This window comes from Coloeus monedula (assembly GCF_965178545.1).
Source record: "Coloeus monedula genome assembly, chromosome: 7".
NCBI lineage: Eukaryota > Metazoa > Chordata > Aves > Passeriformes > Corvidae > Coloeus > Coloeus monedula.
Genome location: NC_138787.1, coordinates 6,360,278 through 6,374,053, shown reverse-complemented (window position 1 = coordinate 6,374,053; position 13,776 = coordinate 6,360,278). Strand labels below are relative to the sequence as shown.

The following is a 13,776-nucleotide window of genomic DNA, read 5'->3' as shown; positions in this document are numbered from 1 at the left end:
ATTCTACTTCTTTAGTGAAATGCTGGAGGAAGTAGTGGGGTGAAGAGGTAAGAATTCATATCAAACTCTGGTGGATTTCCTGACCTCCCCCTCATCCTCCTGTGTTCTTGCTGCCTTCACACGCCGCCCAGCAGCAAGGAGCTCCCTCCAACAGACTTGTGGACCATCAGAGAAACTGCTCAGGGGAACCAAGGCTCTACCCTTCTGCTACAAGTAATATTCCCTCGAAGCCAAACTGCTGTAAATATTATCCTTTCTTCCCCTTCCATCACCAGCATTACATTTGTTACATTGTCTTTCTGTGGTTTAGTATAAAAGGGATCAGCTCCACCAGTCAGCAGTTTGTGCACATAGTACAAGTAGGCAAAATTTGTCACGGTGACATCAAGCCGCTAACACAAACACATCTATTACCCTTTCTCTCTGGCTTGGTGAGACAGCTGCACTCAAGGTATTGGCCTCTGAGCCTCCCTAATAAATCACTGACATGTAGGAAACCTGGTTATCCTAACATAGCAGGGGCAGAGGATGCTATTCAGCTGCAGAACAACATGGAAGAACAACATCCATGAGGCTTATAATGAGAGATTTTTGATATACTTAAGTAGTTAACAAAAATTTATTGCAAGAGATATTTGTCACTAGATTTACAGTTTCAGAGAACATAGTACAAAACATAGTGCATCAGCTTTGTCTAAACATTAAATAGGTGCAAATACACAAAGATAAAAAACCAAAAAGTGAATACTTTACAACATAAGTTATAGAACTATAAATATATTTTATATACATTATACATATTCTAAGACATGATTTTCACATATATATAGTTCGTAATTAGTATCAGACTATTCAGTGCTTTAGTAATAGTATAGGTCTGAACTTGCCATGAATGTTTGTTGCATCATTATACGTACAGTAAATGCTTCCCACGGAATGAGAAATTTTAACCAGTTTAGTTCACAGAACCACTTTGCAAAGCTTGAGGGAACTGTAGAAACAGCAGGACGGTTTAGCTGAACGCTCCTTCCTCCACTCCTGTCCTAAAAGAGCGGCTGCAGGGAGATGACAGCCGGGTGCGGGGCCAGCAGGGACGGGAAGACGGTGTGCGGCAGCGGGGGAAAGGCCAGCGGGGCGGGGTGCAGGACCGAGGGCGGCAGCAGCGGCAGGTGCGGCGGGGCGACAAAGGCTGCGTGGCCGCCCGGGCAGAGCCGCGGTCCTACCGGGAGATGAGGTAAAGGCGCTCTGGAAAGAGCCGGGACCTGCGAGAGGAACTGCTGGTGGGGCTGGAGAACCTTGAGCGCGCCGGCGGCAGCGTGCTGCTGCAGGATGGTGTGGTGGATGGTGGTCACCGAGGTAGAGCACAGCGGCGGCTGCAGCGGCAAGGGCGGCAGCGGCGAGCCCGGGGGCTGCATCGCCGGCGGGGCGAACGCGAACTTCACTTTGCTGGACAGCACGTTCTGCGGCACGATCTGCTGATACGCCTCCGATGGGAGCTCTTTGAACTTCTCGTGGTTATCAGGAGGGAATATCAGCGTCTGATCGGGCAGGGGGAAGGGGGCTATTAACTGCTCGGTAGTTAGAAAGGTGTGACTGTTTACATGTGCTTCTTTGAATGGCAAGGGCGGGGGGCTGCTAAATATGCCAGGATTACACTGCACCCATTCACCGGCTACCTCACCCATTTTCTCATGAGGTAGAGACTCGGCCAACTCATAATGGCAAAGATAGGATTTAGGAGGAGCATGTTCCAAGTGTCTGTTGGGGACGGGAATTTTGTAACGAGCTTGATTTTCACGACTGTTGACATTTTCTTTTTTCTTTGCCTCTTGGGGAAGATCCTGCTTGGCAGCAGCTGCTGGAGCAGTGTGGTCAGGAGCAGAAGCAGCAGAACTTGTGATGACATCAGGAAGCATGGCCGGTACGCTCTCCATCGCTGCGCACGCCAACAGTTTATCATCTTCCAGCACCTGTGGGCCAACAGTTTCTAGAGGCGCCTTGCTTTCCTCCAGCTCCATTGTTTCATCCCTATCTTTTGCATCATCATCTTTGGGATCTGCATTAGTTTCCTCTAGATAGTCTTGAGTCAATAGGTCCCCCAAAATATTTAATGTAGAATTTGCAGAATTTTCTTTGGAAGGTTCAGAGGTCTCACTTTTTGCATTCCTGTCAAGGAAAACATGATGGATTCTAGTTTTCCTTCTCCTGTGTTTCCCTTTTGCCTTGTGATATGTACCTAAAGCATGTACTTGCCTTAGACGTTCCTCTGCTGATAATGTCTGTCCGCATGAACTTTCATCCGAGGAAGAAGAGTAGGTGTGCTGCCTCCGCTTGCGGTGGGGTTTCTCAGGTTCTTCTGTCAGAACACTGTAACCTCTCTTTATGGGCTGGTTTTGGCTCAGCCCCTTCTCCTCACTGCATTGTCCTAAACATTTATGCTCTGGGTTATAGCTTGACCTCCTGCCTTTCCAGCTACAGCACATTTTAGAGTGCCTTAGGCTGTGCCTCCTGGAACTCGTAGTCAGCTGCTTTGCCTGCCTTCGGGAACTTGCTTTGCTCTTTCTGTGTGGTCCTTTACAACCATGGTGTTGGCCACTATTTTTTGCACTCCAAAAGTCACACCAGCCTCTGTCCCAGTGTAGGTGATCTGATGCAGACATGACTCTCTTAGGACCATTTTCAATGTCAAATTTTCGATGTGACTGCGGTACCTCACTCGCAGTTAAGCAGATATTCCCTGCATCATGTCTGCACTTCTCTGAATTATTTTGGAGGTGCTGATATTTATTTTCATCTCTATAAGTAACTTCTTTTTCGGTTACTGGAGACATCTCCATTTCCGGTACTGTTGTGTCCCCACAGTGATGATAATGACAATGACATAATTTTCTTCTCCTTTTACTTTTTCTGCCTCTGTGAAGCCATTTTTCATGGCCTTCTTTGATCCAGACTTTGTTGTATTTCTCATCTATCACAGTGTTTTGTTGTAAGGGGTTTTGAGATATGTGATACTTTTCTATTTTTCTAATCGTGAACGACTCATCCAAGGACACTTTGTTTTGATTTTTTGCAAGGTCACAATTTCTGAAGAGGGAAACATCACTTAATAGGGGTATTGTATAGTTGCACACATTTTTCTTCACTTCTACTTCATAACCACCACACTCTGAAGTAGGTTTATTTGTAAAATCCGAGACTAAGACATGGTGAGATTCAGTTTTATGGTGTAAATGAGGTATGTTTGGTTGATGCTTGGGCTTTTCTTGGCTGTCACTTGCTCTTGATGACTTAAAATCAAAATATAAAGGATTACAGCTATACGAAATTGATGGGTCTGTACTTGTGTAAATTAACATTTCTGATGGCCACTGAAGAATATTTGATCCGTATTTGCTAAGAACAGGAACGAAGGGTTGACAGGGTCTCTTGTACATGTCCGGTTTGCTTTTTGGGGCTCCACTACCTTCTTCAGATGGTGCTGGAACTACTGCATCTGCCCCCAGATTTTTTATTTCAGTTTCATTTGCAGATGGATCACTGTTCCCGTCGTTATAGTTTTCCTCCGCAACATCCTGCAGAGAAGAACAATCCTCCACAAGTTCCTGCACAGGAGCTCTGCTAGCCTGCAGCTCATGCCCACTGCCATCCAGGGGCAGGACCTGAGCACTGTCTGCAGCCAGGGGCAGTGTTTGGTGCCCCAAGTCGGCTGCACTTACATCCACACTGTGGCTATCCGTGTCCAAGGACACCGGCTGCTTTGAGTGGGACATGGCAGGAGTTACAGCGGGACTCTCCAGCACCCCGCTTTCCTCACTAGATGGCTCTTTTGACTCCTGAGATTCAGGAGCTTCTGCTGTGTCTGTGCATTTTTCCACCAGTGGGTGAAAACAGTTGTGTTTCTCCTCAGGGCATACAACTATTTCGGCTGCTGAAGGAGACTGAAGGTTACATGTTTCTGGAACAAACCTACTCCTTCTGCTAAATCCATGCTCCATGGAGGTTTCGTCATTAAACTCATAGAAAACGGCAGCTGAAGACTCCAGTTTGACTGCTGCTTTCTTAGGAAAAGCAAAGGAGAACCCAACTCTATGTCCTTGAGCTCCTTGAACCTGATCTCCGCATTTATTAGTGTCGGATTGAGGACTACCTGCATCTCCAGGAGAGGAAGAAACAACAGAAGCAACGTCTTTGCAATTCTGGGCATCGTGCATTAATGTAGAGCTGAAATTCTGGCTTTTGGTAGAATCTATGGTGGCACTTTTGCGGGTATCATTGCAATCATCTCGCACAGTCACTGTAGTGGATTTGAACATAGGGCCACTTCCAGGAGCACTAGGAAGGAAAATAAAACTTTGAGTCAATACCTTTCAGAGGATTGCTGACAGAAATTGGTACATGGGTAATTAGAATTGGTAATTACATTGGTACTTAAGGGAGTTTTTTAAGGAAAGAGGAAGACTCTGTGGATATGTGCATTTAGACTATGAAAAAATGCCATCTTTTATGATAAAGATCAGTTATCCAGTACTAAAAAAAAGGAGTAAATATTATGCCCCCGGCTCGTTCATGTGAAGTCATCAGCTGAAGGACTAACTTTCCTACAAAGTAGTTAAGTTTCTGTAGACAGGCTGGCTGGCCAAAGAGACTGTCTCCACAGAAATCTTGCTTCTCCGCCCAGCAGACCACCATGGTTACAACACTATTACTACAGATAGCAGTTTTACATTCCTTCATGTTACAAAATATATTAAAACAGAGTGCTTCATAGAGCACTTCCCCCTTAGTCATCATTCCAGTGACTGCTGCTCTGCCCACAGGCAATTGCCCAGCAGCCCCCATCCTATTTGTGTGCACAAACCAAACCATCGCCATCTCAGCAATTTCTTTCATGGAAAAATAAAACTGGGGAGAGCATTTCAGCTGACAGAAGTAAAGTAAGTGATTCATCCCTCTTGAGAAAAAATTTATCACTGTCTACTTCTGTTCTTCGTTTCATGTCCTCTTCCCATCTGTTCTATTTGACTTAGTAGGAAGCAAGGAGAAGAGCAAAAAGTGTTTAAGCTGCCAATTTTCCAGGAGCCACAGAAACTGCTCAGCACTAGGAGTAATGGGCCTATGTTAAAACCATTTGTTTGCTTGTTTTAGCCAAATCACTCTGTGCTACAGTGCAGAGCAATACTCGCTGATGAGCCATTGGTAGAACTTGCAAGGGTCATTTAGGAACCCAAGAAGCGCCAAAAATAATGACTTTACCCTATCAGATCTAGAAATTAAGGTAGAGGTTTTATGAGAAAGGAATTCCTCATGAGAATTCCTGCCTTGCCCAGTTCTTTACAATTTTGAAATACATATTAAACCCCCACACAAATCCTTTCTTCCACAGAATAAAATGGTGACTTCAACAAAACAAGCCTACAAAGTGCCAGTTTAAAAAAATCCTGTGTCTGTCTATATCACACCTCTAAGGATGCAAAGTGGTAGTAAATGACAATTATGAAATAGATAAATTAAGCCCAGATAGAAATTTTCCTTCACGAACTAGCAGAAGAATATTTTAAAAAACCCCAAACAATCCAGAAACAACAAAAGCTTGCAAAATCTGTGCTTCACTAGCATGGAAAAAGGGAAACAGTAAGTTCCTCTTTCCTCTTTCTCAGGAAATATGCACAATTCAGATTTTGGAGCATGTTTAGGGGGAATGATATCTAATATACTCAAGTATAAAATATGGACAGTTAAAACACTCATGGAGGAGAGAGTCTCCACATGAGTTATAAAAAATTAGGTGTCGTGTTGCTCCCATCAAACAGACCCTGCAACATTCATGTCCCATGCACCTGATCATTCAGACTTTGCTTCAGCATGCTGCCCACCACCCAAACTAGGGACAAAGAGACTATTTCTGAACAAGAGCTGCAGCTTGGTTGGACTTCTCTGTTAGTTCATCTGGGGAGGCGAAGGCTGAAAAAAGAGAAAACATTTGCACTTGAGCATCTACATTTTTTCTCTCTTTTTTTTCTTCAGAGATTACACTGTGACAAGTACATATATTTTCAGTGGCTTATCAGTGTCAGAACTGTGTCATATTTTGATAATTCAGTCACAACTAGCAAGCTCAATATTAATTTCAACAGCTAGCCTAGACACAATACTAAAATGTACGAGTAGCAAGGAGTCACTTTTGCAGAGGGAGGTAAACACTCTGCTGAGCAGGGGAAAAGGAGCACTTACCTTTTAATAAAAAAAAAATCCAGCTATTGAGATTTAAAGCTAGGTTTCTGGATGTTTTCCCAGGCGAGCATTTTGAAAACTAAATCGCAGAGATCTGTTACATCCTAGAGAGACAGACTGTGTTCCTCACCTCATCAATGAAGTAGTGTCAGCCTGCAAATGCATGACCTAGTTCACTCAGCTTTCAACCAAAGTGCCTGGTTTTATGAAATATATATGAAACACATCTTTTTTTAAACTAAAAAAATGTGTCATTTTAGCTCAGCTGAAAAAGCAATGCTTAACATTCATTCCTGCACACAGTGTGAATCAAATACTGTGCACAGAATGCTTCCAAAATGCCCTAGAAACGTGTGTGTGGCTACAGCCAAGGGTCTTCTGCATCCCACAGCACCAGCTAACAGCGGAGGGCTTATTTTTTCTGTTTGAGCAGCTATGGACTTACCATGTTCTCTCTTTCCTTAGCTCAGCTAGCTTGTGTAAACGTTGAAGGGCTTTCTCCTGTTTTCTTTCATCTTTCCGTGACTTAGATGCTACATTTCGAGCAAACTCCCTCTGTTTCAGTTCCTTCAGTCTCTGCAAGAAACAGCGACATAATGCACATAAAAACCCCTGGGATGAGAAACATTATAATGACAGTTGCTTTCTGCTAAGTGCTCACAGCACAAACTATTCTGAACCTAACCATTCAACAAATTTAAGGATTTCAAGGGAATAACCAAAATACCTAGAGGTGCTAGAGATAGGTTAGCCAGGCTATAGGCAACCTAGCAAATTTTACTGTAGCTTTTGTGATGATGTAGACTAGCCTCAGTAGGATGACGCAAAGTTCACTCAGAATTTTGGTCGTGACTCCTCCCCAAAACATTCCCCACAGCATAAACGCTTTTTGAGATATCAATAAAAAATGAGACCACTCCAGGTATTTTTCTGCAAAGCCTCTCAAAAGCCTTCTGACCACCCCTATTATATTAAATCTGGAATTTTTCTGCCCGAGATGCTGGGCATGGCATTTGTCACTGCTGCTCTGCGGAAGGTCCCTGTCAGTTCTCCTCTCCAGCTTACCAAGGTCCCTCTGGACCTGCCCTGCCATGTTATCAGCATGCCAACACCTGCAAAGCTCCTGAGACCTCCTGTCCTGCCACCCCAGTCATTATTAGAGAAGTTAAAAGGGCCTGACCCAGCAGGGATCTCCAGGGGATGTAACAGACAGAGAAATCCTGTCTTTTGAAATGGGGAGATTGTCCCTTTGAAGGAGCCTGTGTTTTCTGCTCTCACTGGTGTCTGACACAGCAGTCAAGCAGATACTGAGGTGCAATCCAAGATCGCATTTGATTTTATCCCCAGACTACTTCTTTGGAGGGAAATGAAAGTGCTCAGCTCTGAGTCTCCAAATAAAAAGGGAATATTTTCTGTATATCACAGAGGGACAATATGCAGGGACCTCACTAGTTCTTCATGTCAGCAAAATGTATTCCAGTGCCAAACCCCCATGGTCCTCAGTGTGTCCCTGATTATGGCTCACAGTCTGATGACATCATCTTACAAAACCATAATCTCACAATTCTTGGAAGAACCCAGTAATTTGCCACCCCCTTTTAGTGTCCACAGCTAATGACTGGCCATGAACAGGGGCCACAGTGATTTGTAAAAGCAAAAACTCTAACTTCAAATTGTTTGAGGGGTATTCAGAGCTTTTGTTACCACTGGAGGCACACATAATAGATACACAGAACGGAGTTTGCAAAACATTGTCAGCAGAGTCCTCCTGCTCCTTCTCAATTCTTTTATTTCACGTCTTTTGTGAATTTTCCTTTCCCCTATTCACAGAAAAATACCTCACACATATTGTCACCCCCTTCTTCCCTGAGAGGGTGGTCAGTCACTGAAACAGGCTCCACAGGGAAGTGGCCACAGCACCAAACCTGCCAACAGCTGAGGGACCATCTGGCTCTTGGTGACACATGGCTTAGTTTTAGGTGGTTCTGCAAGGGGCAGGCAGTTGGACTCCATGATCCTTATGAGTCCAACCCAGCTTGAGATATTCTAAGATTCAGTCACACACTGAATTAGTCTTTGCCATTTTGGGTGATGGTAACACTACTTGGGCAGTCCATTCAATGCCAAGAAATAAATACAGAGAAACATGCAGAGAAAAACTTGCAGAAAAATGAGTGAGTACCATGCTCTATTTTCAAGTTTTGCATTCTTTTTCAAATGCCTGGATATCCTTGATAGATAGAGAAAAATAATCTGAAATATAATCACTTCTTCCACCATTTATATTTTCTAAATATCAACATTTTCTACTTATAAAAATTTGCTTTATTGTGCTAATACAGTTTAAGGCTATAAGCACACTCAAAACTAGAGGTATGATATCTTTTTTCCCAGAAAAGAATGCTTGAAATGTGAAGCATCTTTGTTGAACATATCTTACCCCTGTGCACTCCTGTTTTCCTAAAGATAGCATGATACTGACCCTGCTTCCTACCAGCCACTCATGAACCCTGAAGTATTTAGTTTCATAGGCAACTTCTGAGTGCTCAAAACACAAGAGAAGGGATGAAGTTTGCTCCTTCCCCTCCCCACCTCCAGCCCTTGGCCCTTAAAGAGAGGATTTCATTGCATTTTGCAGAGCTAATATTTTTTCAGGATTTTTCCCCCTCCAGTGCTAAGGAAAGAAGTAAGTGATAAGTAAGGGAACAAAAGGAAGATAATAGGGTGCTGTCTCACATGGTTAAAAAGGAGCAGCTGAGGTGTATACAAAACCATAATCACCTCCCAGCTGCAGTACTTTTCTGCAATTACTGGGATGATTATAATTAGTGCTTTGAGTCTGACCAGAATTTGAACCCTTTAGTCTTATTGCTGCAAGTTAAAAGAACTCCACACTTGTTCTCAATTTTTAAGTAATTAAATTGTTCTCCTTGGATAGCCATACAAGTAGGTGTGGCACAAGTTTTTTGCACACAGCCATTGCCTGCTCTTCTCTACAGGAGAGCTCCTGGTCGCAGAGCTCCCCTTCTGTCAGACCTCCTGATAGACACACCCTCTCTTTCCTGTACAGAAAGCTGGTCATAGCAGAAAATAAATAACTTACACAATGGGTTTTTTCTTCTCACAATTGGTATCTCAGTCTTTTTCATGGAGTGCTTAACAATCTGCAAAGATTATACCTTGGCAACTCCTGAGGTCTTTATTGTGCAAATGCATGTCTAAGTGGAATTCCTCCTAGTTCTAAACAAGATATGCACCTGCTGTTTCAAACAAACACTATTTCCTTTAAATCAAAGATCACCTAAATGAGTGACTGTCCCCTCCAGTTTTTCTTTTTCTGATACTGTAGTTATTTTCTACTTTGGTTTTTTTTGCCATGCGATGAAATTTCATCACCGGCATTCCCTTACTGCACTTAGTCACGCTTGGGATTGCTGGCACTACATTTATGCTGCCCTTAGTTGCAAATTGTTGGTTTCACTTGAGTTATGCAAATGAAAATGAGATATTACCCAATCATACCATTAGTCCATGCATTCTTAGCATCAGAAGGACCCCCCCTAAAGTTGTTCAAAGTAAATAGCAGCAATAGAAAAACAAGTGTGACTTGTTCCTAAAAAACATCTTCTTCTTATCATCTTTCTGCCTTTTCATGTGGCAGAGCTGTTCGCTAATGCTAACTTCAGTAGCTGGTTTAATGCCTGTTATGTTTGTTTTTGTCCATGGATTGGTAAGCAAATAATTAGCAGGCAGGGATACTGTATTGGATTCCCTCCTGTATTTTCCTCTGCTTACAAAGAAGCTCAAAACGTGTGTGACCCAGCCAGCAGAGTTCAACCAACAGTTCACAATGAATAATTAAATGACATTTCTCCAAGAAATCTAAATGCCTTCATCATTATCCTGATACACTGTATTGCCACGTTGGAGGTGCAGAGTATGGGCACCATCGGTTTGCAAATGACTGTGCCCAGCCTGAAGGGATGAGAAGCCTGACCCTGATTCTCCAGCCTTGTAATGGGATCCTGCAACTGGGCTGCTTTCCCTGGGGCAGAAGCAGGATTATTTTAATAAATCTAACTGTGACATGGGGCCTGAAGCAGAAATATTCCACCTATTTCTAAAAAATTCAGCCAGGAGTCTTAGTGCACACCCGGTACATCCTAAGTGGATTTCCAAAAGGACCCCATTTCTGGCCTCTTCACTTCACCCTTGTCTTCCTCATTTACCACACTAGACAGTTCAGTTCAGCATGCTGCTTTTCAAAAGGTTTTCTAAATCTGAGTTTCCTAAATCTGAGTTTCCTAATTCTCCCCTGCATTTTATAATAGAGAAACCACAAGCCCACAAGATTCTGCTGCCAGAGCCAGATGCCTGAAGTCCCCCTCTGGATCAAATCCTCTCAAAACTAAAGACACATTAGGACATTACATGTACTTCTTACATCATTATTGCAAGCCCTTTGCCACCCTGAAAAGTGGGTGTTGGCTTTTTTTTTTAAACTCAAGAGTTAAACACTTGTTGCTATACACAGAAGAAGGCCTTATTTAATAAACATACCCAGGACAACAAAAGCACGTAAAGGCTGAATGGTGAAACACAATGTACGTGAATACTATGACACTAAGGTGATAAAATGAGAGGTGGAAAAACCCAGCCTGAAATAATTTTATACCTTTGAACGTGTAAGTTAACATTGTCATAACTGACTCTGAAAAGCAGTGAGACTTTAACAAAGTTTATGAAACCAAAGCGGAAATCATAACAAGCATCAGGATTGATACAGGCTCTCTCTGTGGTGTAAATATCTCACAGGAAAAACAGTCATCCCACCAGCACAAAGGCATCATCTAAGGACTACTTATTCAAGCAGACTCTCATAAACTAGCCTTGCAGAGCTGTTGGGGTTTTAGGAGTTCTCCTAGTTTTTTTCTGTTAAAGGAATTTTCCCCCATACTGTTGCTAGGAGGACAAATTGCTGGGTATTTAAGGAAAATAAAGAGCTACCCACTGAGGGTGGGGTGCACCTGGATACTCTTTTGTTTCACCTGGGTGTGTGGGCAGTTCAGTTCCCCAAACGCCAGAGAGGGAAGCTGTTTTTTCTTTGGCTGGTTTTTTCCTTCTGCGGAGAAAGACCCCAGGATCCCTGGCCCACCTTCCCTCCCCCGCTGGAGGCCGGGCCGTGGCCGCCCTGCCCCGCCGCTGCTTCGAGCCTTCGCTATGTTGTAGCCCTGCTCAACCTGCCTGCCCAGGCCTCCAGGGGGTTCTCCGTTTGGATACACCTCGTCTGCCATCCAGGATTTGTGCTCGTCCCTGCTGCTCCAGCCCGCCATTCCAACCTGCTGTTCCCGAGGGTCCGGCTGGACACCAGGATCGGCTCCCCAGGGGTTTGTGAAGCTTCTTTGTTCCATCCCTCCCGGGATCCCAGGGCACCAGTGCCGCGTGCTCCCCGAGCTCTCTCCGGAGCGCCCCCTGCAGCCGCGGGGGAACCATCGCACCTGCCCTGCTCACCGGGAGCCGCCAGCGCCCCTGCCGGCTGCGAGCGGAACTGCACCCGAGGGGAAAGGGCCTGACAGCTGAGAAGGCTGGGACTGGGTTTGTGATTGTTTGCTGTTACTGCCATAGTTACTGTTGTTTGTTTGACTGGTTATACACATATAGATAAATAATAGTAAAGAACTGTTATTCCTATTTTCCACATCTTTGCCTAAAAGCCCCTTGATTTCAAAATTATAATAACTCGGATGGAAGGATGTTGCATCTGCCATTCCAAGGGAGGCTTCTGCCTTCCTTAGCAGACACCTGTCTTTCAAACCAAGACACATCTTGGCGCCCAACCGTGGGGCTCGAGGGCATTAAGAGAGAGGTGAAAAAGGAATAACAGTTCCTGGATAACTTAATTTTGTGTGCTGGATATAGGAACCTTGCTAGGCAGCAATACATGGTCTAGTTTACTCTGGTTCGGCTGGCAGGTGGTCATGGCTATATTCTTCCCCTTTGCAGCTCCTTACCTAAATATGGGTCCTCTGACTAAGGCTACCATTGCTGTTATCCAGCTTGCGCTGTGGGTCGAGAAGGTGAGGAATTCATGGGTTTTTAACTTCCTCCGGAATGTGGGTACATGGATAAAGGGCTATCACACACTAAGTGCATGCTTTTGGGGTTATGTTAAAAATGGTACCTTCTGTGAGGAAACGACACCAGGGGAAGTTTTCTCCCAACCCCTCAACCAGTTCTTTGGGCCCACCCCAGCAATTTTCGAAGGGTTTATATTCCCTCTGAGTACTAACCAACTGGTGCTGGTAGGCCTACTCTATTTAGCACTCAGGGGTATGTTGAGATTGGCTTGGATAACTACCCAGACACCGGCCCCAGAGACTAGAGATCCTACCCCAGAGCCTGACCCAGCCCCAGAGCCTGACATGGCCCCAGAGAGTAGAGTTCCTACCCCAGAGCCTGATCCTGCCCCAGAGCCTGACACAGCCCCAGACACTAGAGATCCTACCCCAGGGCCTGACACAGCCCCAGAGACTAGAGATCCTACCCCAGAGCCTGATCCTGCCCCAGAACTTGACATGGCCCCAGAGAGTAGAGTTCCTACCCCAGAGCATGATCCTGCCCCAGAGCCTGACACAGCCCCAGAGCCTGACACAGCCCCAGACACTAGAGATCCTGCCCCACAGTCTGACCCTGCCCCACAGCCTGATACCGCCCAACAGCCCACCTCAGAAATGGACTATCCAAACTGGGTGGGGGTACTGGTGAAGGGGATGCAGGAGATGCACCAGGAGATATGCCAGGAGATGGGCCAGGTGCGCCAGGGGATATGCCAATTGCTAAGGGAATACACGTCCTCAGCTAGCGAAAAACCCTCTCCCTCCCCCAAAGAGGGTCAGTCCAATGGTGCAGCAGTGGAACCCACAGATGTAACAACCGTCCAGGTTTCAACTGAACCACAAGGACAACCACAGCCAGCAGCAGTCGCCCCTGTGCAAAGGAGGAAGTGTAAGACCAAATCAGTACGACCAGTTAATGATGATGGGCAGCCAGGGCCCTCACAACCAGCAGGAGAGCCAGAGCCAGAAATCACTGAGCTGAGTCGTACGGCATCACTGAGTCCCTGTCGTACGACAGTCTCCGCGCTATGCGAAACGACATTGCGCGAAGGGGGCGTGAGCCTTATACCACCTGGCTGCTTCGGGTTTGGGACCTTATGGGCACAGGTGTGCAACTGGATAGTGGTGAGGCAAGGTATCTGGGATCGTTGACCCAGGACCCAGGTGTGGACCAGATATTTGTGAGGGAGCCAGGGCCCCTTTCTCTCTGGGAGCGGCTCTTAAGGAGTGTGAGAGAAAGGTTCATTCACAAAGAAAGAATGCAGGAGTACCATCATAGAATGCAGTGGAAGACACTCGAGGAAGGGATCCAGCAGCTAAGAGAGGTGGCAGTATTAGAGGTACTCTTTGGGAAGGATGGACAGCATGATAATGACCCCGATAAGGTCAGGTGCACAGGACAGATGATGTGGAACCTGGCAAAGCTAGG

General features: G+C 45.2%; 1 protein-coding gene across 1 annotated transcript in view; it reads right to left on the bottom strand.

Moving 5' to 3' along the window:
- Positions 1 to 1,043: 1,043 nt before the first annotated feature.
- The window catches only part of ZNF804A (zinc finger protein 804A), a gene marked incomplete at its 3' end in the record, with an annotated part of 163,627 nt that continues 150,894 nt past the window's right edge, over positions 1,044 to 13,776 (bottom strand). The window contains exons 3-4 of the mRNA XM_082284947.1: positions 6,677 to 6,807; positions 1,044 to 4,332 (exon numbers count right to left, since the gene is read on the bottom strand). Of these exons, the coding sequence (XP_082141073.1) occupies positions 1,044 to 4,332; positions 6,677 to 6,807 (3,420 nt within the window). The remainder of the gene's footprint in view (positions 4,333 to 6,676; positions 6,808 to 13,776) is intronic.